This window comes from Trifolium pratense, linkage group LG1 (genome assembly GCF_020283565.1).
Source record: "Trifolium pratense cultivar HEN17-A07 linkage group LG1, ARS_RC_1.1, whole genome shotgun sequence".
Taxonomy (NCBI): Eukaryota; Viridiplantae; Streptophyta; class Magnoliopsida; order Fabales; family Fabaceae; genus Trifolium; species Trifolium pratense.
In genome coordinates, this window is record NC_060059.1 from 36785222 (window position 1) to 36811660 (window position 26439).

General features: G+C 30.0%; 3 protein-coding genes across 4 annotated transcripts; 2 read left to right on the forward strand and 1 right to left on the reverse strand.

Moving 5' to 3' along the window:
- On the forward strand, positions 1–7216 carry LOC123887428 (wax ester synthase/diacylglycerol acyltransferase 11-like). 2 transcript variants are annotated; one of them, XM_045936748.1, is made up of 8 exons: positions 1–203; positions 2889–3145; positions 3921–4502; positions 4914–4980; positions 5122–5234; positions 5563–5772; positions 6250–6387; positions 6954–7216. In XM_045936748.1, exons 2-8 carry the CDS (start codon positions 2960–2962, stop codon positions 7119–7121), a joined length of 1464 nt encoding a protein of 487 aa, XP_045792704.1. In that variant the 5' UTR covers positions 1–203; positions 2889–2959; the 3' UTR covers positions 7122–7216. The 2 variants fall into 2 exon arrangements, 1 of the variants encoding a protein (XP_045792704.1); XR_006801491.1 differs by having other exon boundaries at positions 24–203; positions 6237–6387; positions 6954–7089.
- Positions 7217–7334: 118 nt separating this feature from the next.
- Positions 7335–9620, reverse strand: LOC123887442 (protein BOBBER 1-like). The gene is made up of 6 exons (XM_045936761.1): positions 9154–9620; positions 8405–8577; positions 8177–8225; positions 7867–8033; positions 7615–7698; positions 7335–7510 (listed from the first exon to the last, which is right to left on the reverse strand). Exons 1-6 carry the CDS (start codon positions 9536–9538, stop codon positions 7472–7474), a joined length of 897 nt encoding a protein of 298 aa, XP_045792717.1. The 5' UTR covers positions 9539–9620; the 3' UTR covers positions 7335–7471.
- Positions 9621–12961: 3341 nt separating this feature from the next.
- LOC123893469 lies at positions 12962–25136 on the forward strand. The gene is made up of 11 exons (XM_045943248.1): positions 12962–13442; positions 14199–14371; positions 14551–14599; positions 14747–14913; positions 15147–15230; positions 22431–22872; positions 23798–23970; positions 24151–24199; positions 24279–24445; positions 24681–24764; positions 24879–25136. Exons 1-11 carry the CDS (start codon positions 13049–13051, stop codon positions 24915–24917), a joined length of 1821 nt encoding a protein of 606 aa, XP_045799204.1. The 5' UTR covers positions 12962–13048; the 3' UTR covers positions 24918–25136.
- Positions 25137–26439: the final 1303 nt, after the last annotated feature.

Here is a 26439-nt window from a genome sequence, read left to right on the forward strand (position 1 = left end):
TCTATTCCCACAAAACATAAGACAGAAGGGGTCAGAGAGACCACAACACAACACAACACAACACAAGAGTTATTAACAAGAACAGAACAGAACAGAGATCAATCTATATATCAAGTTTCAAGGACAAAGTTTGTTTCATCTTTATATCTTCTTGTCCTTCATCCAGACACAAGCTTCGTTCTTGGCCCAGATCAGTTTTTCAGGTTCCTTCCTTCAACTTTCTCCCTTACAATTTTTACTTTTCAACAATCTCCAAACTCCAAAGTATTTAACAAAACATAAGATGGTAAGATATATAGTCCAATTTAACTAGAAGTTAAATTTCTTAAGGAATTAGTCTTTGTAGTTCGCACAAAATATTTGATTTTAAAAACTGATTAAATTCCTAACATATGTGTGTGTGTCATGCCTATGGAGTTAAGGTGTGTTTACGGGTACAAATTTGATCGCGGTTATCCAAACTTATTTTTTAGATTCATTGAAAAATTGATATATCTTGCCTATCTATGCTCAATACATCAATTGTTCAATCTATACCAAACTGTTTAAATTCAAAGGTACTTGGTTCGTATATTGGATTTCACATTTTGAACCCATAATCTCAAATGAGTTGGCATAGGTCTATATAAATGATATTAAAATGTCAAACTTTTTATATGACATTTTCGATAATTCTTTATCCGATAATCGTATTACAAAATTGACCGTTAAATTGAAAGATATTATAATATAGATCATATATAAAAAATATAACATTAATTGGAAATCATTTGATACGTCAATGAGATACATCAAAATTAACATCTTACGAATATTCAAAAAGTGAGTTAATTTTGATGTATTTCATTGACATATCAAATGATTTTTGATTAATGTAATGACATACAGTATTTTATAGACATAATTCTATGTTATAATATATTTCAATCTAACGGTCAATTTTATAAGACGATTATCCACTACGTAAGATTGATGTAATGTCATATTTTAAAGACATAATTCTAAGTTTGACACCCTCTTTCATTTGATCCTAACTCATGTATATATATCAACAATTATAAGTTGTGTATTTTCATAAGGTGTTAAATTTTGAATATTTAAGTCCCCGTGAGCTTAGTTTAGTTCGTAGGAACATCAGACTATATGTGCAGGAACCGAGTTTGAACCCGAGGTACTCCACTTATTCACTAGGATAGATTTTCTAGCAATTAGGCTACTTGACAAAAAAAAATTAAATATTTAAAAAGCTAGCACCACTCTTTCTTTTTTTCATAATAAAATAGCACCACTCTTAATAATATGTACAAGTATGGTTCATATAAATTTTATTTTTCTATATATCTCCGCCAAATGTAGAGACAAGTTAGTTATTATCATCATAAAAAAGGGACTAGTTAGTTACTATAAAAAAAAAAAGGACAAGTTAGTTATTCAAGTAAGATTTGGACCACTGGAGTTGTAAAATTTTCTCTAAAAAGTTTAACTTTGTTATATTTTCATAGATAAAATTTAATTAATTTATTTACAAAAATAAATAAATTTTCAAGTAAGATAGAACAAGTTGCTTATTCTCCATCACAATTTTATGCTATAGTCCCTGTCTCATGTCTATTTGATTACATTCCTCCTTTATTGAGAAACATTGTTTAGATTAAAATTTATTTATAAATTTGTTATGGGAAAAAAATAAATGGAAAAAAATAAAATATTATCCCATCCAAACATTATTAGTATTCAGATATACCAATGTATGTATGTCTCTTGCTATATAAGAAAAAAGATAAATACATATATAGAAAAGACGTTTGAGGGGTCCCTGAGCTCAACTTAGTTAGTAGGCAGTAGGCACATCACTTATATTATGCAGGTGCTGAGGTTCGAACTCCGAACATTCTATTTATTCATCTTTAAGGTGAAATTTCAAGCCACTAATATAGCCTACTAGACAAAAAAAAAACGTTTGAGGGGGTTCAATTGATCTTAAAATATTGTCACCCCTTAAAAATTGTGAATATTTAGGGGTTTGACTCCACTAATTGGTATAATTTTTTATTTTATTTGTCAAGCACTTGGTATAATATTTTTTGGAGAAGGTTAACATGTTAAGGAAATAAATTTAGAAATTATTTATTGAAATTAGTTGTGCATTTTATCACTCAAGCATTAAATTTCTTATATAATTAAATATAAAATTTATATGTTAAAGTATCTTAACATGTGCGTTAACATGACCCGTATTTTTTAAGGAAAAAGAAGAAGATAAATTGGTGCATCTTAAGCTCACATTGATTGTTGACCGTTATAATATATGTTGGGTTTATTTAACATGTGCAATATTGAACATGTTAAACTGTTAAAGTAACAAAAAATGATAACTATTTAATAAAAAACAACAATTATTTATTAAAAAATTATATATTTAATAGGAAATCACAAGTTCCCATTCAAACTTATTTTTTAAAATTTCTTGTGCAAATTTTTGCCCATGATAGAAAAACTCACACATGTTATCCACCCATCCCACATGTGTAAGGACAGTTCCTTAATTTATCTACTGCCTAATTCCCCACCCGCCCACCTACCGACGTTTTAAATGACATATTCAATATTATTTTTTTAATATTTTTTTTCATTAGCAGTATTCGGTTTATTGGACCATTTAATCTGATTTGGGGATCAGTTCTGGGATCAACTAGTTCCAGCCCCTTTTTTATCGTAGTTGTGGGGATCAAACGATGGTCTCTATCAAATCCAGTATCAGTCATTACTGAATCAACTAACGATTGATTTTATAATATATTTTTTTTTATAATACCTATATGCAATATTATATAATATCTAGAAAAAGTTCATTAATTTTTGTTAGTTTGATAACATTAATTGATCAGGCACATATATATGTTGGCGGGGTGTCCCTAGCCAAACAGTTGTGTCTTGAGGGTTATCTAAGTAAATTAACATGGCATTGGCATCTTCAAGAGATGTTGATCAACCATTGAGTCCAGCTGCAAGGTTGTTTCATTCACCATCCTTTAACTGTTATGTGATTGCCATCATTGGTTGCAAGACAAACATCAATCTTCAAGTCATTAGAGAAGGTTTATGTCAAACTCTTCTTAAGCATCCAAGATTTACCAGCAAACTTGTAAGTGATCACACACTATCCAACCCTTTTTTGTTCAAATTTTATGTGTTTCATTAGAATTTTTTAAAAAGCATACTTTCTATTTATAGAATAGAAATGGTGAGTCCAAGCAAACATTGTATTGCTTTTATATCTTTTTGGATTTTTTTATCTCACCTCGAAATATACACACTTATATGATGTCGACATACAATAATATAGACTTTCTTATGTGTGGATTACATATTTGTTACAAAATTATCATTAAATTGAATTTGTTGCATTTTAACAACATATCAAATATTATTACTAACCAAAGTGATTAATGATTACCAATAGAGCGCTTAGAAGAGATGATACGTATATTTTCTAGTTTAACCAATGTCCTGAGTTTGATCTATGGTTTGGGTATGAAGCAGCGTTAAAACTCTTAGAGAGTTTGCAGCCTATTTAAGTCACATGAGGCTTGAAAAATTAGCTTCTGCAGTTGTGCGCAAAGGATACCTGACTTATGACAAAAAAAATTGACTAATGATTGATTTTACAATCTCACATTACAAAGTCAAATTCTTTTTTTTTTTTGACAAATACAAAGTCAAATTCTTGACACTTTGAGTTCATAGATAGACATGCAATGTACATTTGTACTTCATTATATTTAGGAGAGAGATAAAAGGAGATAAGATGAAAAAACAAACCAACAAACAAACTAGAATGAGAAATATTTGTCTTATCTTATAGTTTATGATTTTCACATGACCATATATATCTTTGAGTTCTTTGTTTCAAATTTCAGGTTAAGAATGGAAGAAAAACAAGATGGACACAAACAACAATTGACTTAGACAACCACATCATAGTTCCTAAAATAGATTCCAAACCAGATTTCCCAGATAGATTTGTTGAAGACTACATTTCAAATTTGACCAAAACACCACTAGACATATCAAAACCATTATGGGAACTTCATCTTCTCAACATCAAAACCTCAAATGCAGAATCAGTTGGTATATTTAGAATCCATCATTCACTTGGTGATGGTACATCTCTTATATCACTTCTCATTGCAGCTACTCGAAAAACCTCCGATCCTAATGCATTACCAACTGTTCCTACAACTCATAAGAGAGTTGAGTCTGTCTCAAATGGGACCAATTGTTCAATTGTTGTCAAGTTTTTGTTGAGTATTTTGTGGGGGTTGAGGTTGATTTGGAACACTATTGTGGATGTTTTGTTTCTTGTTTTGACCATTTTGTTCTTTAAGGACACTCAAACTCCTTTAAAAGGTGCACATGGAGTTGAGCTCAGTACCAAGAGATTTGTGTATCGGATGGTTAGTATGGATGACATTAAGCTTGTCAAGGCTGAAATGAAAACGGTAACTTAATTTTCCCTCTTTCTTCTTTATGTTTTTTTATCGGAAGATATGTCTAATGTCTGATATGTGTCACTGTCAATACGACACTAATGTTTGTAAGGCAGTAAACCTACAACTGCAAGGGAATTTGAATTTCTCATTTTGAATTCCTCATTTTCTCAGATCTGTTGACATATGTCATTGCATTTAATCACTTCTATTTTTATAAATTATTACCGATGTAAATATGTACTATCGTCTCACGTGCTTGTGTTCATATTTAACAATGCACTACTTAATTATACTTTCTTATTCTTGTACAAATGCTACTACTTAATTCCTGCTACACATGAATCTTGCTTCTAAAGAAACGATTGGGAAAGTATTTTGATTATTGTATGTGTCTAATTGTGATAAATGTTGATTAACTAGACCATCAATGACGTTTTGTTGGGTTTGACACAAGCTGGTCTCGCTCGCTACTTGAGTCGGGAATATGGTAAGCTTCTACTTTTCTTTTTCTCATTTAGATTTTCTCAAATTTAAGTTACATCGATCCAACAGCGTTTAAATAAGATAATACAGACCTAATTGTTTTTCAGTAACATTCTGTAAACCATGTTATATATCCTCTAATTAGGTAAGGAATATACAAATGATGGTGCTGCAAAGCAGAGGAAAAGTAGCATCCCCAACAACATTCGCATGAGGGCATCAATTCTTGTTAACATTAGACCTTCTCCTGGAATCCAGGTAATTTTCGTTTCTAAACTAATACATCTTATCCTTTTTATAAGAAACAGTTGACTTTTTAGATTTATTGAATATTGATGCATTTGGTTTATATTATACACAAAATAGATATAATAAATTTAAAAAATGAGTTGTTTCGTATTAAAAGGACCGGAGAGCGCAATATAGAGTTATATGCTTCTTTGTCATTTCATAAATTAGTAAGTACATACATTTTGTTTTGTTACTGTAAGTACATAATCTTTTTTATGATTAGTTTTTCTTTTCTACAGTTAAAAATAGTTTCAACTAATGAAAGAAACTGATACATTAATATTATGTTAATTAGGATATAGCAAATATGATGGCTGAGAAAGGAAAAGCCAGATGGGGTAATCATATGGGATATATAATGTGTCCTTTTAGCATTGCTTTACATGAAGATCCATTGGAATATGTTCGTCAAGCTAAGGCCACAATTGAAAGGAAAAAACAATCATTGGAAGCTATTTGCTCTTATGCTTTTGCAAAGTTGGTACTCAATTTATTTGGAGTTAAGGTATACAATATTAACAATAACTTGTTTCTAGATTTTTATTATGTTATATTATTATATTTTAAAAATTGAATCGGCAAGACCTCTGAATTATGGTTCAACCGCCTTAAATAATAGTTCAGTTTGTTCAAACTAAAATAAAATTGTGATCGAACTGTAAATATAACCGAACCGTAGTCAATAGTAAAGGTTGATTCAAGGTTTTGTTGTGTAGTAAATGTGAGTTAGAAGTCCCACAATCATAGACATGATACCTTAAGATTTTAGGTAAAGATGTGGTGTCCAATCATGATCCAACAGGTTCAACTTTTGATTCGATTTTTAAAACATTGATTTTACAATCCAATTATACTAAAAAAAGATGTGTGTATCCATGTTAAACTACTCTTAGGAAAGCTAAATTGATCAAGTAGTTAGTGTTATCATTCTTGTATTTTAAATTTTTTGGATAACATTTTTACATTTAGAATTTGCATACAGATTGCTGGTGCCATTACAAGAAGAGTTCTCTTCCACACTACCATGGCTTTTTCTAATGTACCTGGTCCAGTGGAAGAAATTAGTTTCTATGGACATCCTGTTGCATACATTGCTCCAAGTGTATATGGACACCCACATGTAAGCATTTAATTTCTCACTGTCATTCTTGTTTTGGGGAGTGTGAATAGGAAGTGATATAGTATTGTTTAATAGGAGAAAAACCAAAATTCGTCCAAAGTATGTTGTAGTAAGTGTGAGATAAACTAAGTTTTACATTGTTTGAAAAAATAAAGGTTGAGTATTTTATAGGTGAGAGTATCTATAAATCTATTATTTTAAGATTTTGGGTAAAGACATGGTGTCAATGTGGATAAATCCCGAGTTACCCCCTGGCCCAACTGTTGTATCATAGCCGATGGTTTGACAAAAGGTTCGGTCGGCCCCTTGTATCAAAAGTTCTCCTAACAAAGGTGATCAGGCGACGAGACACGTTTAACACACAACGTATCCAACTCACTTTTATAATTATTTTGATCTCAATGTGGATAATCGTTTGGTTGCCCCTTCGTAACCAAACAATATTATATGCCGAAAGGAGCTTTAACCATAGATTATTTAAGTAGTCTTGTCTTTATCCAGTAATTTTATACTTACTCTAATATTTATAAGAGTTCGTTTAAATCTTTCATTTATTTATTTTGCAGGCACTAACCATCCATTTTCAAAGTTATGCTAATCAGATGACTATTTCTTTGGCTGTGGATCCAACCATCATTCCAGATCCTTACCTACTATGTGATGATTTAGAAGAATCACTCAAACTCATTTGTGATAATGTTGTTAAGAAAAGGCATATTACTGAAATAATTTAAATATTTAAACAATTTAATGACAAGCTACTGTGAAACTTTACTATCACCATTGAGTTTTCTTAAATTAAAATTTACTTAATGAATGAAATTATTTATATAACTTATGATTTTTATAGTAATAAACTTCAATGCTTCAAAAAAATTAATAAATTTCATAAAATGTAACGAAGTAATCATTAGAGGAACTAGTCACAATATAATCATTGGAGGAGCTAGTCACAAATGTAACTTCATAAAACTAGTCAAAATATGTAATCTAAGGTCATCACAAAATGTAAGCTGAGATCATCACAATATATATTTCCAAAGAGATGTAATATTTTCAATTTTAAAAAAAGCACGAGACCAGTCTAAGATAATTTTGCCCCGGAGAAGTCCATCTCAGGATGCTGCAATACAAAATTTAACATATTAGCTTATATACGAGAGATCGAAAAAGAGTGCACGAGTATTGAGAAGGAAGAAAAAATCAGTACAAAAGTCAAATGTTCACCTGGCTCATAAATTTCTTCATCATTTCCTGTTTTTGAATCTCCTCACTTGTAGGAAGGCCCCTAGACTTCTGCCTCTGATCAAACTGTTGAACAACACGAGATAACAACATTAAACAAACAAGCACACAACAATCCGTAAATCTAAAATAACCCGTTTTAACTTTGGCATGTTATTTCCATTGATAATTTTATTTTTTATACTTAAGTGCAAGTTGTATAAGTACTTGAAGTAACACAAATCAACTAGTTACCATCATTTTTTCAACAGTTTGTCGAGTCTCAGGATCGAGGTCACCAAGGTTGCTGGTCTGAGGTTCAACTTTCTGGGTGTTAATTTCAGGATCACCCTTTACCAAACATTTCCACCAATCCATTTGATCATGCTTGGTTAAAAGAATAGAAACCACACTCTGATCCTCTGCAAAAATTGGTTGCAAAACAATTGACAAAACGTCAACAAAAAAACCTTATGATCAGACGCCAACAAAATTAAAAGTATCCATCATGTTATTGTAACATAAAAAACAGAATTTCCACAAATGCAATTTAGTAGTTTTATACCTATGCTCCAATAACATTCATCAGGCTTGATAGATTTGTATAGCTCCCCCTGGGAAATTTAAAAATCATAATCAATCAGCACAAACGTCATAAAAACATCAAATAAGCTACAAACTTCTGATTGAAGAACAGAACGAACAGTCAATTTCAAAACATAAAACAAACAAATGTTCTAAGCAGGAAATATCTTTCAATAGCAACTATTAGTATAACTTAGTACAAGCTTACATCAATAATCGGTGGCTGGCCTTTGAGTCCGACTGTCAGATGGTTCTTCTTTATCTCACAGGTGAGAAATCTTGATTTTGTTCCATGTGGCACTGGAACATTCACATTGAGCTCTTGGAGAGTTTGAGTCCAAGAATACTTCTCCAGATCCATACCATTACCCTTATTTGGAGCTGTCCATTAAAAAGAGCAAAAGTGTAAAGAAAAAACCTTCAGATATAGAGTTCATTACCGCTTCAATGTTAATTGTTACTATTCAATTAGTTAACAAAGAGTAAAATTATATCAAATGACAACAACAAAATATACAATAAAATTACTACTCCATCCTTTGGATAATTTTACAGTATAAAACATAGAACCGATTCCTCACACACCATCAAATTAGAGAGGAGAGACAAAAGATAGAATACTAGTGTCAAAGTCTATTGGGGTTCCTAGTATTTAAACAGTTATTGCTTCCCATTCTCTCCAAATTCCCTCCACCAACGATATCAAATTCATCATTAAAAAAAACACCATAAAAAAACCAATTAACAATTAAAATTTTCAGCTCAATAATCAACATCATAACATAACTAAGTATTATCATATAAATTTCAAACAGGCACAATGCAGTCATTAATCAAAAACACTCTACAATAAATCACTACCACAATGTTCATAACTAACACAGTTCAATATTAATAACAATATTTTCAAAAAATAAATAATAATTAAACAAATTAATCAAATTGTAAATCTCTTACCGGCTAATGAACTTTCTTGATCCTTCTTCTCATCTTCCTTATCTTTCTTCGCGACGGCCGCAACCTTCTCAGCCTTCGCCTTCTCCTCAGCAGCAATCTTAGCTTTCTCAGCAGCAACGACCTTAGCTTTCTTCACCTTTGCAGCGCTACCGGCAGACAAAATCACTTTCTCAGCGGAATCCTTTTCGAAGAAATCGCTTTCCTTAGCGATGAAATCGAAAACCTTATCAAGAAAAGCGGTTGGATTTGATGGATCGAAGGTGGAAGTGAATGGAATGGATTTGGAGGGTTTTGATTGAGAATATGATGATGATGATGATGATGATGATGGAGGAGTTTGTTTCTTGGTTTGTTCATCGTCTTGATAATCGGAGATAATCGCCATTGTTGGTGAGTTTGTTAGGGATTCAAAAGAGGTCTCAGAGTCAGAGTGATGTTAGTTTTCAATTTCAAAGTATAAATAAACACGAGACAAGGTTTATGTATTTATACATGTGACGAAGATTTTAGAATTTGTTTTTACTTTTTGGCCCAATTTTTTTTTTTTTAAGTAGTATAAATTTTTATTAAGAGATATATTTTTGAAGGAATTTAATTTATATGTATTGTCAGTGTAAAGTTATTATACACATGCGTCTATATCTTATTGAAGTGTACTATATCTTATTGAAAAAAAGTAAAAATACATAAACCTTGTCTCGTGTTTATTTATATCTTCAAAAATTATCTCTTTTAATAAGTGATAATTTTTGAAGTGTACTATATCTTATTGAAAAGATTCCTTCAAAAAAATTATTAATTTGTGGTCAATTTTAAGTTTACTATTAGTTAGATGATATGAATATTTTTCTAAAGATGAGATAGCTTTCTTTCAACAAAGAAAAGTTTTGTCAAAAAAAAAAAACAAAAAAAGTTATCAATAAAGTTCTCATTATCATTGTCTTATACTTACACTTTTATTATTGGGGTTACTTTTCATCGTGCTAAATAAAATATGAAATATGAACTGCATTTTTAAGAGTCAGGTGGAAAAACTCCTCGTTTTCCATTTTACACCACTGAGACTCTCTCTATTTTTATCTATCTTTCGTCTCTGTTATAGGACTTTATAGCTGCTCTATGAACAAAAGATAATTGTTCATTCTTTATTATTTTTTAAATGAATATCAATAAAATTTTAATGCTTAGTTCTCAATATCATCTACACACACTTTTCATCACGAGGATCACTTTTCGTAGAACATAAAACACGTATCCAACCATGGGGATTGTTTTCCTAATGAACATAATTTTTTCTTTAAAATAAAATAAAATGTATTTACATAAAACATATAAATTTGTATAAGCTTAGTTGTTAATATAACATAGAACATAACTTATATATATCCAATTAATTTAGTTGTATGTATCTAATCATCCAACAAGTAAGTGGAAAACGAAGTGGGAGAGAAGGTTTTTTTTTTTAAATAATGGGTTAGATAAGATTAAATTGAATGTCATGTAAGCAAGCTCTCGACGAAGTGGGTTAGAGAATTTTTTTTTTTAATAATAGGTTAAAGAAGATTCAATTGAATGCCAAGTAAACAAGCTCTCTAATTGAATGCCAACAAAGTGGGTTAGAGAAAAAAAATTTCATACTTTTTTTATAATGAGTAAGAGAAGATTCAATTGTTTTAAAAAAAAAAAAAGATTTAATTGAATGACAGGTAAGCAGCTTTTTAATTGAATGTCACCTAAACAATTTTTATTGAAAATGCACGAAAGAGCTCTGTAGGAATCTCTTAATGTATATAATGGAGATGAAGATAGAAATTTTTCAATCAACGACATGTAAAGATGTACATTATTTAAATTATGAACTTTTTGTTATGCCTACCATATTTCGTCAATTTCAAACAATACATTAACCTTTTATTTCAACAAAATACTCTAGGTCTTGTTCCTACCGTTCCCAATCATAATTTTACATGTGTATTCTTTTATTCTCATTAAAAAATTTGTATAAGCTTAGTTGTTAATATAACATAGAACATAACTTATATATATCCAATTAATTTAGTTGTATGTATCTAATAATCCAACAAATAAGTGGAAAACGAAGTGGGAGAGAAGGTTTTTTTTTTAAATAATGGGTTAGATAAGATTAAATTGAATGTCATGTAAGCAAGCTCTCGATGAAGTGGGTTAGAGATTTTTTTTTTTTTTTAATAATAGGTTAAAGAAGATTCAATTGAATGCCAAGTAAACAAGCTCTCTAATTGAATGCCAACAAAGTGGGTTAGAGAAAAAAAATTTAATACTTTTTTTATAATGAGTAAGAGAAGATTCAATTGTTTTAACAAAAAAAAAAAATTAATTGAATGACAGGTAAGCAGCTTTTAAATTGAATGTCACCTAAACAATTTTTATTGAAAATGCACGAAAGAGCTCTGTAGGAATCTCTTAATGTATATAATGGAGATGAAGATAGAAATTTTTCAATCAACGACATGTAAAGATGTACATTATTTAAATTATGAACTTTTTGTGATGCCTACCATATTCCGTCAATTTCAAACAATACATTAACCTTTTATTTCAACAAAATACTCTAAGTCTTGTTCCTACCGTTCCCAATCATAATTTTACATGTGTATTCTTTTATTCTCATTAAAAAATTACACGGTTAACAAACACCGCCCTGAAGCTATATTCATTTTCCTTTTTGCGAGTGAATTTTTTCTCTACCATTTATCTTCAACTATGACAACTCACCGCCATGAATACGTCACACCCACCATTGGATATTTTCATTCATCTCACAAAAACTCTCACCGCCATGAATAAGTCAATCCAATGCACTATAAGTACTGATCTTTATCATGTTTGCTACATTAAAAAATTAACAATATGTTTGCCGAAAAAAAATAGTTTTTGAACAATATAAAGTCTTTCAACAATAAAGTAATTTTTAAGGGCAATATACCGGATGTTTCGTCGTTATTGGAGACAGGGCCGGTCCAATCAAATTGGAGACCCTGCTCTAATATTAAAAATGGACCCCTACTAAAGAAGAGATGGTTTTTTTAAAAAAAGTCATTCTCTATTTAAATTGTAAAAATCATATAAAAAAGTTTTCTACCGACTTAAGTATAAGACAAATATGATCTACAAATTTCTGCTTAAATTTATGAATAACTTGATTGAGGAATAATGGACATTTGTTGAAGGCAAAAAAGTGAACAAGTAATGACTAAAGTTTCCAAATCATATGCATTCTTAGTCCACATCGCCTGTATGAAAAATTAAATGATGCTAAAGCCTATATAAAAACAAGTGTAGTTGCTTTTCAATAAGAAGTGGATGCTAGGCCTATAGTGGATTAAACTTGAAATAGTATATTTTATCTCATATACATATATATTAATGAAGTTTTAAAAAATTTGGCCCCCTATAATTACGTGGCCCTGCGCTGCAGCACACTCTGCACCTGCACTTTGCCGGCCCTGATTGGAGACAACCAAACTTTATTTTTGATTGTGGTTCACTAGTCGGTATGGGCGTAAGACTTGTACTCTTTTCCTTTTTTGGTGATTAAATCTTATGTCTTGAATTATAAACACTTAGTTTAGTGCTGTATGTTGTAAGGATTTGAGTATACCTCCGTACTCCCTTATAATAAATTTTTAAATTTTTGCTTATAAAAAAAAAGTACACTTCAAAAATATCTCTCATAATAAAAATTTATACTACTAAAAAAAAAGATTTGGGCCAAAAAGTAAAAACAGATTCTAGAATCTTCGTCACATGTATAAATAAATAAACTTTGTCTCGTGTTTATTTATACTTTGAAATTGAAAACTAACATCACTCTGACTCTGACACCTCTTTTGAATCCCTAATAAACTCATCAACAATGGCGATTATCTCCGATTTTCAAGACGATGAACAAACCAAGAAACAAACTCCTCCATCATCATCATCATCTTCTTCTCAATCAAAACCCTCCAAATCCATTCCATTCACTTCCACCTTCGATCCATCAAATCCAACCGCTTTTCTTGATAAGGTTTTCGATTTCATCGCTAAGGAAAGCGATTTCTTCGAAAAAGATTCTGCTGAGAAAGTGATTCTGTCCGCCGGTCGCGCTGCCAAGGTAAAGAAAGCTAAGGTCGTTGCTGCCGAGAAAGCTAAGATTGCTGCTGAGGAGAAGGCGAAGGCTGAGAAGGTTGCGGCCGCGGCAAAGGCTGAGAAGAAGGATGTCGAAGGTAAGGAAGATGAGAAGAAGGATCAAGAAAGTACATTAGCTGGTAAGAGATTTACGATTTGATTTTATTAATTTGCTTAATTAATATTTTTTTTTTTAATATTGTAATTAATATTGAACTGTGTTAGTTATGAAAATTGTGGTAGTGATTTATTGTTGAGTGTTTTTGATAATTAGTTATGTTATGATGTTGATTATTGAGATGAGAATGTCAATTGATTTTGTATATGGTTTTTTATTGTAATGTTGAATCATAGACAATAGGCTCATAAAGGTTTGATGAATTCACACACATTTTGTTTAGCTTGCTTCTAGACAATGTGACATTAATACACACACATTTGAATTGTATCACTCTGCTTATACCACTGCGGTTGATTGGTAATAGAAAAACTGCCTAACCTCACTTAATTGTAGTAGTTAGGAAGACTTTTGATGCAGTGATCCATACACTCTTCCATCGATTTTAACCATTGATTTGACACTGTTAGTTGAGGGAATTTGGAGAGAACGGGAGCAGTAACTGTTTAAATACGGAACCCCGAGAGACTTTGACACTAGTGTTCTATCTTTGTTTCTCCTCTCTAATTTGATGGTGTGCGAGGAATCGATTCCATGTTTTATACTGTGATATTATCCAAAGGATGGAGTGATAATTTTATTGTATTTGTTGTTGTTGCTATTTGATATGATTTATGTCTTTGTTAGCTAATGGAATAATAACAATTAACATTGAAGCGGTACTGAACCCTATATCTGAAGGTTTTTTCTTTATACTTTTGCTCTTTTTAATGGACAGCTCCAAATAAGGGTAATGGTATGGATCTGGAGAAATATTCTTGGACTCAAACTCTCCAAGAGCTCAATGTGAATGTTCCGGTGCCACATGGAACAAAATCAAGATTTCTCATCTGTGAGATAAAGAAGAACCATCTGACAGTCGGACTCAAAGGCCAGCCACCGATTATTGATGTAAGCTTGTACTAAGTTATACTAACAGTTGCTATTGAAAGATATTTCCTGCTTAGAACATTCGTTTGTTTTATGTTTTGAAATTGACTGTTCCTTCTGTTCTTCAATCTGAAGTTTGTAGCTTATTTGATGTTTTTATGACGTTAGTGCTGATTGACTGTGATTGTTAAATTTCGCAGGGGGAGCTATATAAATCTATCAAGCCTGATGAATGTTATTGGAGCATAGGTATGAGATGAGACTACTAAATTGCATATGTGGAAATTCTGTTTTTATGTTACAATAACATGATGGATACTTTTAATTTTGTTGGGGTCTAATCATAAGGTTTTCTTGTTGACGTTTTGTTAATTATTTTGCAACCAATATTTGCAGAGGATCAGAGTATTGTTTCTATTCTTTTAACTAAGCATGATCAAATGGATTGGTGGAAATGCTTGGTAAAGGGTGATCCTGAAATTAACACCCAAAAAGTTGAACCTGAGACCAGCAAACTAGGTGATCTTGATCCCGAGACTCGATCGACCGTTGAAAAAATGATGGTAATTAGTTGATTTTTGTCACTTTCAGTATTTATACAATTTGCATTTGTTTTTGAAATCATTTTTATTTTTATTTCATCAAACTGTTGAAAGTATGTATCCATTATTTTGTTTGGTTTACTTCGTAATAAAATGATTGATGAAAATAACATGACAGTCAAAGTGAGTTATTTTAGAGTTAAGAATTTTTATATGTTTGTTTGTTTAATGTTATGCTGTATTTTTTTCAACAGTTTGATCAGAGGCAAAAGTCCATGGGCCTTCCTACAAGTGAAGAGCTTCAGAAACAGGAGATGATGAAGAAATTTATGAGTCAGGTGAATATTTGACTTTTGTGCTGTTATTTTCTTCTTTCTCAGTACTGTGCACTCTTTGCTGATCTCTTGTATACAGCATATGCTAACATGTTATATTTTATGCATTCCAGCATCCTGAAATGGACTTCTCCAGGACAAAGTTATCTTAAAAGATTGGAGCTCTGATCATACCGTGGTTTCTGAAAATATTACTTTTTTTGGGATAATATCTTAGCTTACATATGTTTTGACTGGTTCTAGTTCCACCAATTGGATTTTTATTCACAAATGTTTGTTTGGTGAAATTACATTGCCTTATCTTTTGAACATACATTAGAGTTTTATATCGCTGATTAAGCAATAGCTAGAAAAAGTTAATTTTCTCTATTGATTCATATCTTGTTTATATATTCTTCCTACGTAATGCTAAAATAGATCATTTTAACAAAAATAAAATAATTTATAGGGCAATTTGCCAGCAAAAAATAAAAATTGTAGTGCATGATGGGCCTTAGGTAGGCATGGCAATGGGACGGATCCCTTATTTGGTGAAATCCCTATAGGCATGAGATAAATAGCTTAACTGATACATAAAAATAAAATAAATGTAAACAATCGTAGCCTTGAGCTTGAGCAAGATTGATGACTGTCTAGGACCCCCTTATTTAAAGAGACAACAAATATTTTTTAATAATGCATATAATACATATAAATATTGGATGAACATAACATTTATTTATTTATTTTTGATAAGAAACATAACATTTATTTTAATAATATTATAAATAGTTATAGGATATATAGTAATAGCAATATAGCCCGTATATTTACACAAATATCTTTTGTTTTTACGAATTTATGCAAAAAAGAGGAGAAGACAAGGAAAAAAGAAAATATGAAAAGAAATAACAGATCAAAGAAATGATTATGTATGTAGTATTACATAAAAAATTAAGGAGAACCAATTCTAATATATTAATGGTGTTGTATATATAGTATTTTAATTGGTTGTGTGTGTTTTTGGTGATATATTGATATGCATATAATACACGAAGATGAGATAATTGTTTATAACTTATTACTATTAAAATTTAAATATTTTAATTTAAACTTCATAGTTGGTAGTGTCATGCGTGTAATTTGTTGGTGGTATTTTTTATGATTGTTATGTATGAGTTCAAGAGTCATATTAAACACAAGAAAATAATGGAAAAACCAATTGTGTATTTTGTCTAAAGAAAACAAATTGTATATTAATTTTTTTTTTTTGTAGATCTTATAAATGGTATTTTAAACTACTCCATCCGTCCCAATTTGATTGACATAGTTGACTGTTTCACGCATGCCGATGCATAACTTTGACGATTAATATTTTTAATTGTATAATAGTAAAAGAATTAAAAATTTGATATTTTAAAAATACACTTCGAGACGAATAAAACAACATCTTAAATGCTAATATTTATTTTTGTTTATTAGTAGAAAAATAAGGTCAAAGCAACATGTGTGAATAGTGCACAACAGTCAACTGTGTCAATCAAATTGGGACAGAGCGAGTACTTAAAAGGTTATAATAGAAAAAGGAGAATGTTAACTTGTGCCCTTAAGGGCACATGTTAAGGAGATAAATGTGGAAAAAATTTATTGAACTTGTGGTGCATTCAATTCTCTAGACATTAAATGTTTTCTATCATTAAAAGCTATATTTCTATTTTTAGGTAGCTTAACATGTGCCCTTAGGGTACAAGTTAACATAACCCATAGAAAAAATATAGAGTAAATTATACTCCCCTTCCTTGAAAGAAGCTTGAATTACACTCCTCTTCCTTATGTTAAAATATACACTTTAGTCCATTTTAGCAAAAATAAATATTTTTGTAATAACACATAAATTTAAATCCCTATTTTATGTCCAAAAAAAATTTGAGTCACCATTTAAGAAATTATTTTTAATCTTCAGAAAACTATTATTACTGATTATATGATTTTAGTATCTAAATTCAATTTAAAATATTTTTAAAATTGGCTTTAGTAATTTATCCAAATTTTTAATTTTATTTTGTATAGTTTCATAGTTTATGACAACGTTTAAAACTATACGTTAAGAATGTGAATAAAAAGTGATGAAAAATAGGTATTATAAGATTAGATTATATTAAAATGAAGTGTTTATTAAAGGACAAAAATGTGGGTTAAATATAAGGGGGATAAGAATGAAATTCAAGCTTCTATCAAGGGAGGAGAGTGTAATTTTTTCAAAATATTTTGTATAAGAGGGGACGAGAGTGTATATTTTAACATAAGATGAAAGGATAGTTTAATTTAAGCATCTATTAAGGGAGGAGAGTGTAGTTTACCGATTATAAATGTAGTACCTTAACTAAATTTTTATGAGAATCTATTTACTTTTTTTACTAAAAAAAAATAGATACTATTTAAATTAACATATATACTACTCTTTTTTTTTAATGAAAATAGATCATTTATTGATTAATAAGGTCCAAAGTGGACAAATGTACAATGTTATGGGAGCCTCTTCAAGCCACACACGGTTCAGCTTAGTAAGGGCTAACTCATGGGCAGACCTATTTTATTCCGGTCGAATATGGCCAAATTTGCAACTTCTAAACTTGACTCAGTTACAATGAATACCGCAAAAGTAATTCCGCGGGTAAGATCTAAAATGTGATTCCTCTGTCTTCATTGCTTGAACAAGGAGACAGTAGTCGCTTTCGAAGATAACAGAGGTGAAGCAACACTCAGCTTCGAGTCGCGTGGTGTTATAGAGGGCTTGTGCTTCGGCGTGTAGAGGGTTCGGATCTCTAACCATTTCCCAAGTAGCTGCCGCGAGAATCAGCCCCATTTCATCACGGAAAATGGCTTTAATATATCCTCGCTTTGGTTTTTTCCACTTTATCTTCTCGTTAGGGTGTGCTCTGATTTCCTCTCTTAGTTAAAGACTTAGTGTTCCAATCCTTAACTTGTAACTGAGTTTTATTGTATTCACTAGTGCTTTGGAAAGCTTTCTGAATAATGGTGTTATCAGACATATAAATGTTTTCAAAAGTGAATTGGTTCCTTGCATACCAAATGCCATAAGTTTGCATACCAAATGCCATAAGTTAAAGCCCCAATTTGGATTAACCCATCCTCTTTAACCTTAGGAATAATATGATAGAGCCAATCTATGAAGTGCAGACCCTTAGTTTTAGAGTAAATGATAGTTTAGTCTAGCTATACAAAACCAAACTTTGGATAATCTTGGACATTTCATGAAAGTATAGTCTATAGTTTCCTCTTGTTGAAAGCATCGAGGATACAAAAATATTGCAATTTACTTCTCGTTTAGCTAACTAACTCGTGAAAGGGAGAACATTGTTGAGGATGCGTCATAAGATACTAGGGATAAACCCGTGCGTTGCACGGGTTTGGTTAAAATATATAATTAAAATATTTTTATAAATGAAAAATAATAATTGTGATAAGTATAATTACATATGGTTAAAAGATAGATACTAACTTTTAAAATATGATTATGTTTCTATATATATATAAAAAAATGATTATGTTTAATATTAGTATATGTATAAAAAATAAAAATAGGTTGTTTAGAAATATGAGATTTTTTATTGATTTATATCGTAATTTTGTTAATATTTTAATGTAATAGATCTCTTATAATGTTTTATAAATTTGAAAGGATACATCATATTTTAGTTTAATAGTGTGATTGTATAAGATCTTAGTTTTCTTTATATAAGTTGCAATTGTATAGTCACATGTCACTTTGCTTTTTATTTTTGACGTATCCATTATTTTATTTTCAATAAGAGTTGGAGGCATGCATACATACATACATACTTTTTTATCACGTGATCTCATTTTTTGAAAATTACATATAAAATAGCGTAATAGCTTACTTCCTTCTATGAAATTTAAAGTACCAAATAACTTTTCTACTTACTTATTATTTTTTGTTGATATAAGTTTGGATACTAATTTCATATATTTGAATTTAGGTTTAGTTATTTGGCTAAGGTAAAGAAAGTTTAGTATTTTAGAAGAATTTAACATGTCAACTTATTATTTGGTTAAAAAAGTGATATTATTCTTATAAATATCTCACTATTTTTTTTCGAGCCGTAACTTACATATTTTTTTAATACTTTAGAATATGTACTTATTTTATTTAAATAGTTAAATTATTATTATTTAAATCAAATTAATAATTTTGGAAATTTTAGTAAATTTCAGAGCACATACACACACACACACTATATTTTGACGCATGAGCATTGATAATTGATGATTTTCATTTTTTTTCTTGAAAAATTATAACTATTTACTCTACTCCTTCATACAATTGAAAGTCTCTCATATTTATAAAAAAGATGATTCTTGTTCTAATAATAAATTGATTTTTATTGAAGTTTCTTCTCAAACATTTACTTGGTAAAATTATATCTCATATTTATTGGTCAAAAATTTAGAATATTTTTAGCCAGCGATTTTTTTTTTCTTGGTTACAATTATTTATTTTCTTTTTACTAAGCTTAATTCATTTTTTTTTATATATTTCTCATTTTTTTATGAGTTTTGTCCCCTCATTTTTGTCTTTTTTTTATTTAATAATTTTTATTTGGATTTCCAGTTTAGTTTAGTAGTGCTTGTTAGAATGTAATTTGTTTAGAAGTTTTTTTTTAGAGTTGTCACATTATTACAATTAAGTATTTTATAAAGAGCAGTTCAAAGCCATTTTTTTATACAATCGACACTTTTTCATTATGTACCCATTTCCTTATACAATTCTCTATGTATTCTTATACAATCGACATTTTTTTATACAATTCTCTATATTGTCAAAAAAAAAAAGAGTATCGAATTCTAATAAGGCAATTTCTTGAAAATATAAACATTTTCAAGAAATTTAAATCAATAAAACCAATATCATTCAGAAATTCATACACAAACCCATGCATGTTTTTGTGTTTTATCATCCTATCATTGTCATACATATTCATTTTTTTTATCCATCAAAAACGTGTCTGGAATTAATTTCCACACTAACTAAACTAAAGATCACAATGAGCATAACTTGTTTTCAAATTGATTGCAGGTACCATTGCAATCCCGACATATTTTTTCTTGGCAAAATACTAATTAGAGTACACAATATACATGAAGTGATACATCATTCACTTCAAAATTGCTCAATCAATATATAGAGCAGACAGTATATAAAATATGTACTAATTACACCACACATACGTAAAAGATGGTAAAAGAGAAGTAAAGTTTTTGCATCAAACACAAATTGTTAGTGCTAGTTATTGCTAGAAATAAATGTATAAAATATGCTTGCAACATTAACAATAATATCTCACTCGTTGAATACAAAGAAAAAGAAAAAATACAATGAGATCACAAAAGTTTCAGAAAACTACCATTCTTCTAAAATACTAATAACCCTTTGAAATAGAAACTTCACATGCCCATATATGTATAAGGAGGGGTTGTATATAATATATATAATAATTAATTCACACAACCGTTTTTTATTAGTATGAGATTGAAAAGTTAAGAAGAATGAAAGACTTAGTACCTACCCAAAAAATCAACATTAAAAGAGGTGATTGTTTCATCTTTCATAACAATTTATTTAATTTCATTATTTTATTAATCTTTCATAACATTTTTCTTATAGGGGGTGCACGCATATACTTATTATTCAATTATTAATTAATATTAGTAGGTGAAGGAAACAAAAGGATGTAGACAACATGCTTTGGAGATAATTGGACAAAGACACTAAATTGTGGTTACAAATACTATTAATTAATTGAGAGTTACATAATAAAGTAGATGAGGGAAATGCAAAGGCAAAAGATGTTATAGACCATTGACTATCAACAAAAAAATAACAAAAATGAATCATTGATTTGGAGTATGAATTATAACCAACAAATAAATTTTGATCCATTGGCCTGCTCTATAAAAATAATTTTTTAGTAATTATAACTTTTTTGAAGACACTTAGTAATTATAACTTGAAAAGATAAAAAATAATCAGAAAAGTGAATAAATAAAATAGTTGGAAATAAATTTATAAAATATTATAATTTCAAACAATAAATAAATATAAAATAATTCAACAAATAAAAGAAATTACTTTTATTTATCTCCAATATTAACTACTATACAAAACACTCATTAAAATTATTTTAAAAAAGAATAGGATAATACGAAATTAATAAAAATTGTTAAATGTCAAATTATTAATTTAGATTTTGCATTAGTACAATCTTTTTAAAAAAGTAGTATAAATTTTTTATCAGTGAAGCAAAGAAATTACTTTTGGATTTGGTAACCATAATTTGTAAGAAGTTTTTTTATTTTTACGATAATTGTATATAGTGATAATTTAAAATGATTTAGAAAAAAGTTGATGAAAATGTTTTAATAGAGATTGTAAACTTTTCTTATAGAGTGCCACATCATCACAATGCTTGCTTATGAGCAATTCAACATTCCTTTTATTAGTAAAAGATACTGTAATACTTAAACTAAAATTTTATGTACTTGACAAAAAAAAACTAAATTATTATTAGACTCTATTTAAATTTTTTTTTTTGAATGAAAAATAATTAAATTAAAGAACATATTTCTAGTAAAAAAAAATTAAGATATTCTCAATTATTAAAAAAAGAAATCTCTCTCCCTGTCTCTCTGTTTTTTATTTCCAAGATCTTACCTCTTTTTTTATTGAAAGAAAGTTATTATCTTTTGAAGTTTTTTTTTTCTTCAAAGATTTTACCTCTTTTTCTTGGTCAAGAATATACATATTATTTATTTTATTTTTTTGACGAAAAGAATATGTATATTATTTAACTATTAGTAAACTCGCAAATTAAATATTTTTTACACATACATCCAATAATGTGTTGTCACATCATTTAATGAATGTGACACATCATGTGTTTTTAATTACCATACATAATGTGTCGGTATATTATTAGACGCATGTGTATAATAACTTTACACTGTACAATGCATATAAATTAAATTCCTTCAAAAATATATCTCTTAATAAAAATTTATACTACTTAAAAAAAATAAGATTTGGGCCCAAAAATAAAAACAAATTCCAGAATCTTCGTCACATGTATAAATAAATAAACCTTGTCTCGTCTTTGTTTATACATTGAAATTGAAAACTAACATCACTCTGACTCTGAGACCTCTTTTGAATCCCTAACAAACTCATCATCAATGGCGATTATCTCCGATTATCAAGACGATGAACAAACCAAGAAACAAACTCCTCCATCATCATCATCATCATCTTCTCAACCAAAACCCTCCAAATCCATTCCATTCACTTCCACCTTCGATCCATCAAATCCAACCGCTTTTCTTGATAAGGTTTTCGATTTCATCGCTAAGGAAAGCGATTTCTTCGAAAAGGATTCCGCTGAGAAAGTGATTTTGTCTGCCGGTCGTGCTGCGAAGGTGAAGAAAGCTAAGGTCGTTGCTGCTGAGAAAGCTAAGATTGCTGCTGAGGAGAAGGCGAAAGCTGAGAAGGTTGCGGCCGCGGCAAAGGCTGAGAAGAAGGATGTCGAAGGTAAGGAAGATGAGAAGAAGGATCAAGAAAGTTCATTAGCTGGTAAGAGGTTTACGATTTGATTTCAATTTTTGCCCTAGTTTTATTAATTTGCTTAATTATTATTAATTTTTTTTAAAAATATTGTAATTAATATTGAACTGTGTTAGTTATGAACATTGTGGTAGTGATTTATTGTTGAGTGTTTTTGATTAATGATTGGAATTGTGACTTGTTGAAATTTATACGATGATAATTAGTTATGTTATGATGTTGATTATTGAGATGAGAATGTCAATTGATTTTGTATATGGTTTTTTATTGTAATGCTGAATCATAGACAATAGGCTAATGATTTGGACCATCCATTAAGATTTGATGAATTCACACACATTAATTTAATTTGTTTAGCTTGCCTCTAGACAATGTGACATGAATACACACATTCGAACAATTTTTCGTTGAAGTGTGAGTCTCGATCATCGTATATAACTAATAATATTCATCGTATATAACTAATAATATAATTGCATCACTCAGCTTATACCACGGCGGTTGATTGGTATTAGAAAAACTGCCTAACCTCACTTAATTGTAATAGTTAGGAAGACTTTTGATGCAGTGATCCATACACTCTTCCATCGATTTTAACCATTGATTTGATACTGTTATTTGAGGGAATTTGGAGAGAACGGAAGCAGTAACTGTTTAAATACTAGGAACCCCGAGAGACTTTGACGCTAGTTTTCTATCTTTTGTTTCTCCTCTCTAATTTGATGGTGTGTGAGGAATCGATTCTATGTTTTATACTGCGAAATTATCCAAAGTATGGAGTAATAATTTTATTGTATTTGTTATTGCCATTTGATATGATTTAACATTTTAACTCTTTGTTAGCTAATGTAATAATAACAATTAACATTGAAGCGGTAATGAACTCTATATCTAAAGGTTTTTTCTTTACACTTTTGCTCTTTTTAATCAACAGCTCCAAATAAGGGTAATGGTATGGATCTGGAGAAGTATTCTTGGACTCAATCTCTCCAAGAGCTCAATGTGAATGTTCCAGTGCCACATGGAACAAAATCAAGATTTCTCACCTGTGAGATAAAGAAGAACCATCTGACAGTCGGACTCAAAGGCCAGCCACCGATTATTGATGTAAGCTTGTACTAAGTTATACTAACAGTGCCACATTCGTTTGTTTTACCAATTACCCTTATTTGGACCTAAGTTACACCGATTATTGTCTGTTCCTTCTGTTCTTCAATCTGAAGTTTTTAGCTGTTTTGATGTTTTTATGACGTTTGTGCTGATGACTGTGATTATTAAATTTCCCAGGGTGAGCTATATAAATCTATCAAGCCTGATGATTGTTTTTGGAGCATAGGTATGAGACTACTAAATTGCATCTGCATAAGGTTTTCTTGTTGACGTTTTGTTAATTATTTTGCAACCAATTTTTGCAGAGGATCAGAGTATTGTTTCCATTCTTTTGACCAAGCATGATCAAATGGATTGGTGGAAATGCTTGGTAAAGGGTGATCCTGAAATTAACACCCAAAAAGTTGAACCTGAGAACAGCAAATTAGGTGATCTTGATCCTGAGACTCGATCGACTGTTGAAAAAATGATGGTAATTAGTTGATTTTTGTCACTTCCGGTATTTATACAACTTGCATTTGTTTTTGAAATCATTTTTATTTTTATTTCATCAAACTGTTGAAAGTATCCATTATTTTGTTTGGTTTACTCCGTAAAAAATAAAATGATTGATGAAAATAAAATGACAGTCGAAGTGGGTTATTTTAGATTTAAGAATTTTCATGTGTTTGTTTGTTTGTTTAATATTATGCTGTGTTGTTCAACAGTTTGATCAGAGGCAAAAGTCCATGGGCCTTCCTACAAGTGAGGAGCTTCAAAAACAGGAGATGATGAAGAAATTTATGAGTCAGGTGAACATTTGACTTTTGTACCGTTGTTTTCTTCTTTCTCAATAATGTGCACCCTTTGCTGATCTCTTGTATACGGTCAGTATATGCTAACATGTTATATTTTATGCATTGCAGCATCCTGAAATGGACTTCTCAAGGGCAAAGTTATCTTAGAAGATTGGAGCTATGATCTTACCATGCTTTCTGAAAATATTATTCCTCTTTTGAATGCTTTTTGGGATAATATATTAGCTTACATATATTTTGATAAGTTCTAGTCCAAATCAATTGGGTTTTTATTCACAAACATATTTGTTTGGTGAAATTACATTGCCTTATCTTTTGAACATATATTAGAGTTTTATATCACTGATTAAGCAATAGTTAGAAAAAGTTAATTCTCTCTATTGTTTCATATTTTGTTTATATATTCTTCCTACGTAATGCTAAAATAGACCATTTTAACAAAAATAAAATAATTTGTAGTGCAATTTGCCAACAAAAAATAAAAATTTGTAGTGCATGATGGGATTTAGGATCAATGTGATATGTGATTGAACTATTTAAGCTAAATTGCACTTTTGGGCCCTTAAGTTTCACAAAGTTGCGATATTGGTTTCTAATTTTCAGAATAGCACTTATGACTCTATCTTTACTCCCTTTTGCAAAAAAGTCATTTTTGACTAAGTCTGTTTTTATTGTTATCTTTACTCCCCCTGTTCCCAGTCTTGGTGTTTTTATGTTTGACATTGGACTATCTAGCTTCAGGTGTTTTCAGTTTCCTTCGATCTGGTGGTATTCTCTGCTATGGCAAAGATATTTGTTAATTGTGAGTAGGCATCTTATGACTCTTAAACTAGATTGGATTGATTCTTAGCTTTTTTGGATGGGAGTAGGCATCTTATGGTTTTGTTCATTGTGGTGGTATTCTCTGCTATGACAAAGATATTTGTTCATTGTCATTGTGAGTAGCCAGTTTCCTCCTCCTGCAGCTACTTTCCTTCAATTCATATTCCTTCTCATTTCACTATTTCAGCTTCGGTCTTTGCTTTTGCATTTATAGAGTCACCTAAACAGCCCCTAATAACACATACATAACTGTATCGAAAAAACTTATTTTGGTTAGTTTGCCCTCTCTTCCAAATCTCCCTCACCGGCACTGCAACTGAAAATGGAATAATTAAACGCGCTTTTAACCCTTACGATTTTGCTGCTTATAACTTCATCACCATGGGAGCTATAGAGGTGTCTTAACTCTTAAACTCTTTTGCCATTGTTGGTATTTTAGGTAAAGGAACTTTGATAAGAGTTTTCCCTTATTATTGAAACTGAGATGAAGAAAAATATGAAGCTTCTCGGTGTCACTTTTTTTCATTCCTTTTTCTTTATTTTTTTTATTAATTATTAGGTAGCAAAAGAGGTTGATGTGACAGCTGAGTCACTTAAGTGACTTGCCACATCAACATTGACTTGATCAAAATTAACCTTTTGCAAAAAAGGATAAATATAGGAGGCCATAAGTGTTATTTTAAAAATTATAGAACCGAAATTGCAACTTTATGAAATTTAGAGACCAAAAATGTAATTTAGCAACTATTTATTATCCTATAGTTTAGGAAAATGGGACCATTTTAGTACTTCAAATAAAGCAGTCTTGTATTGTTCTTAAATTACAAGTCCCAAACTAAAAAATAAA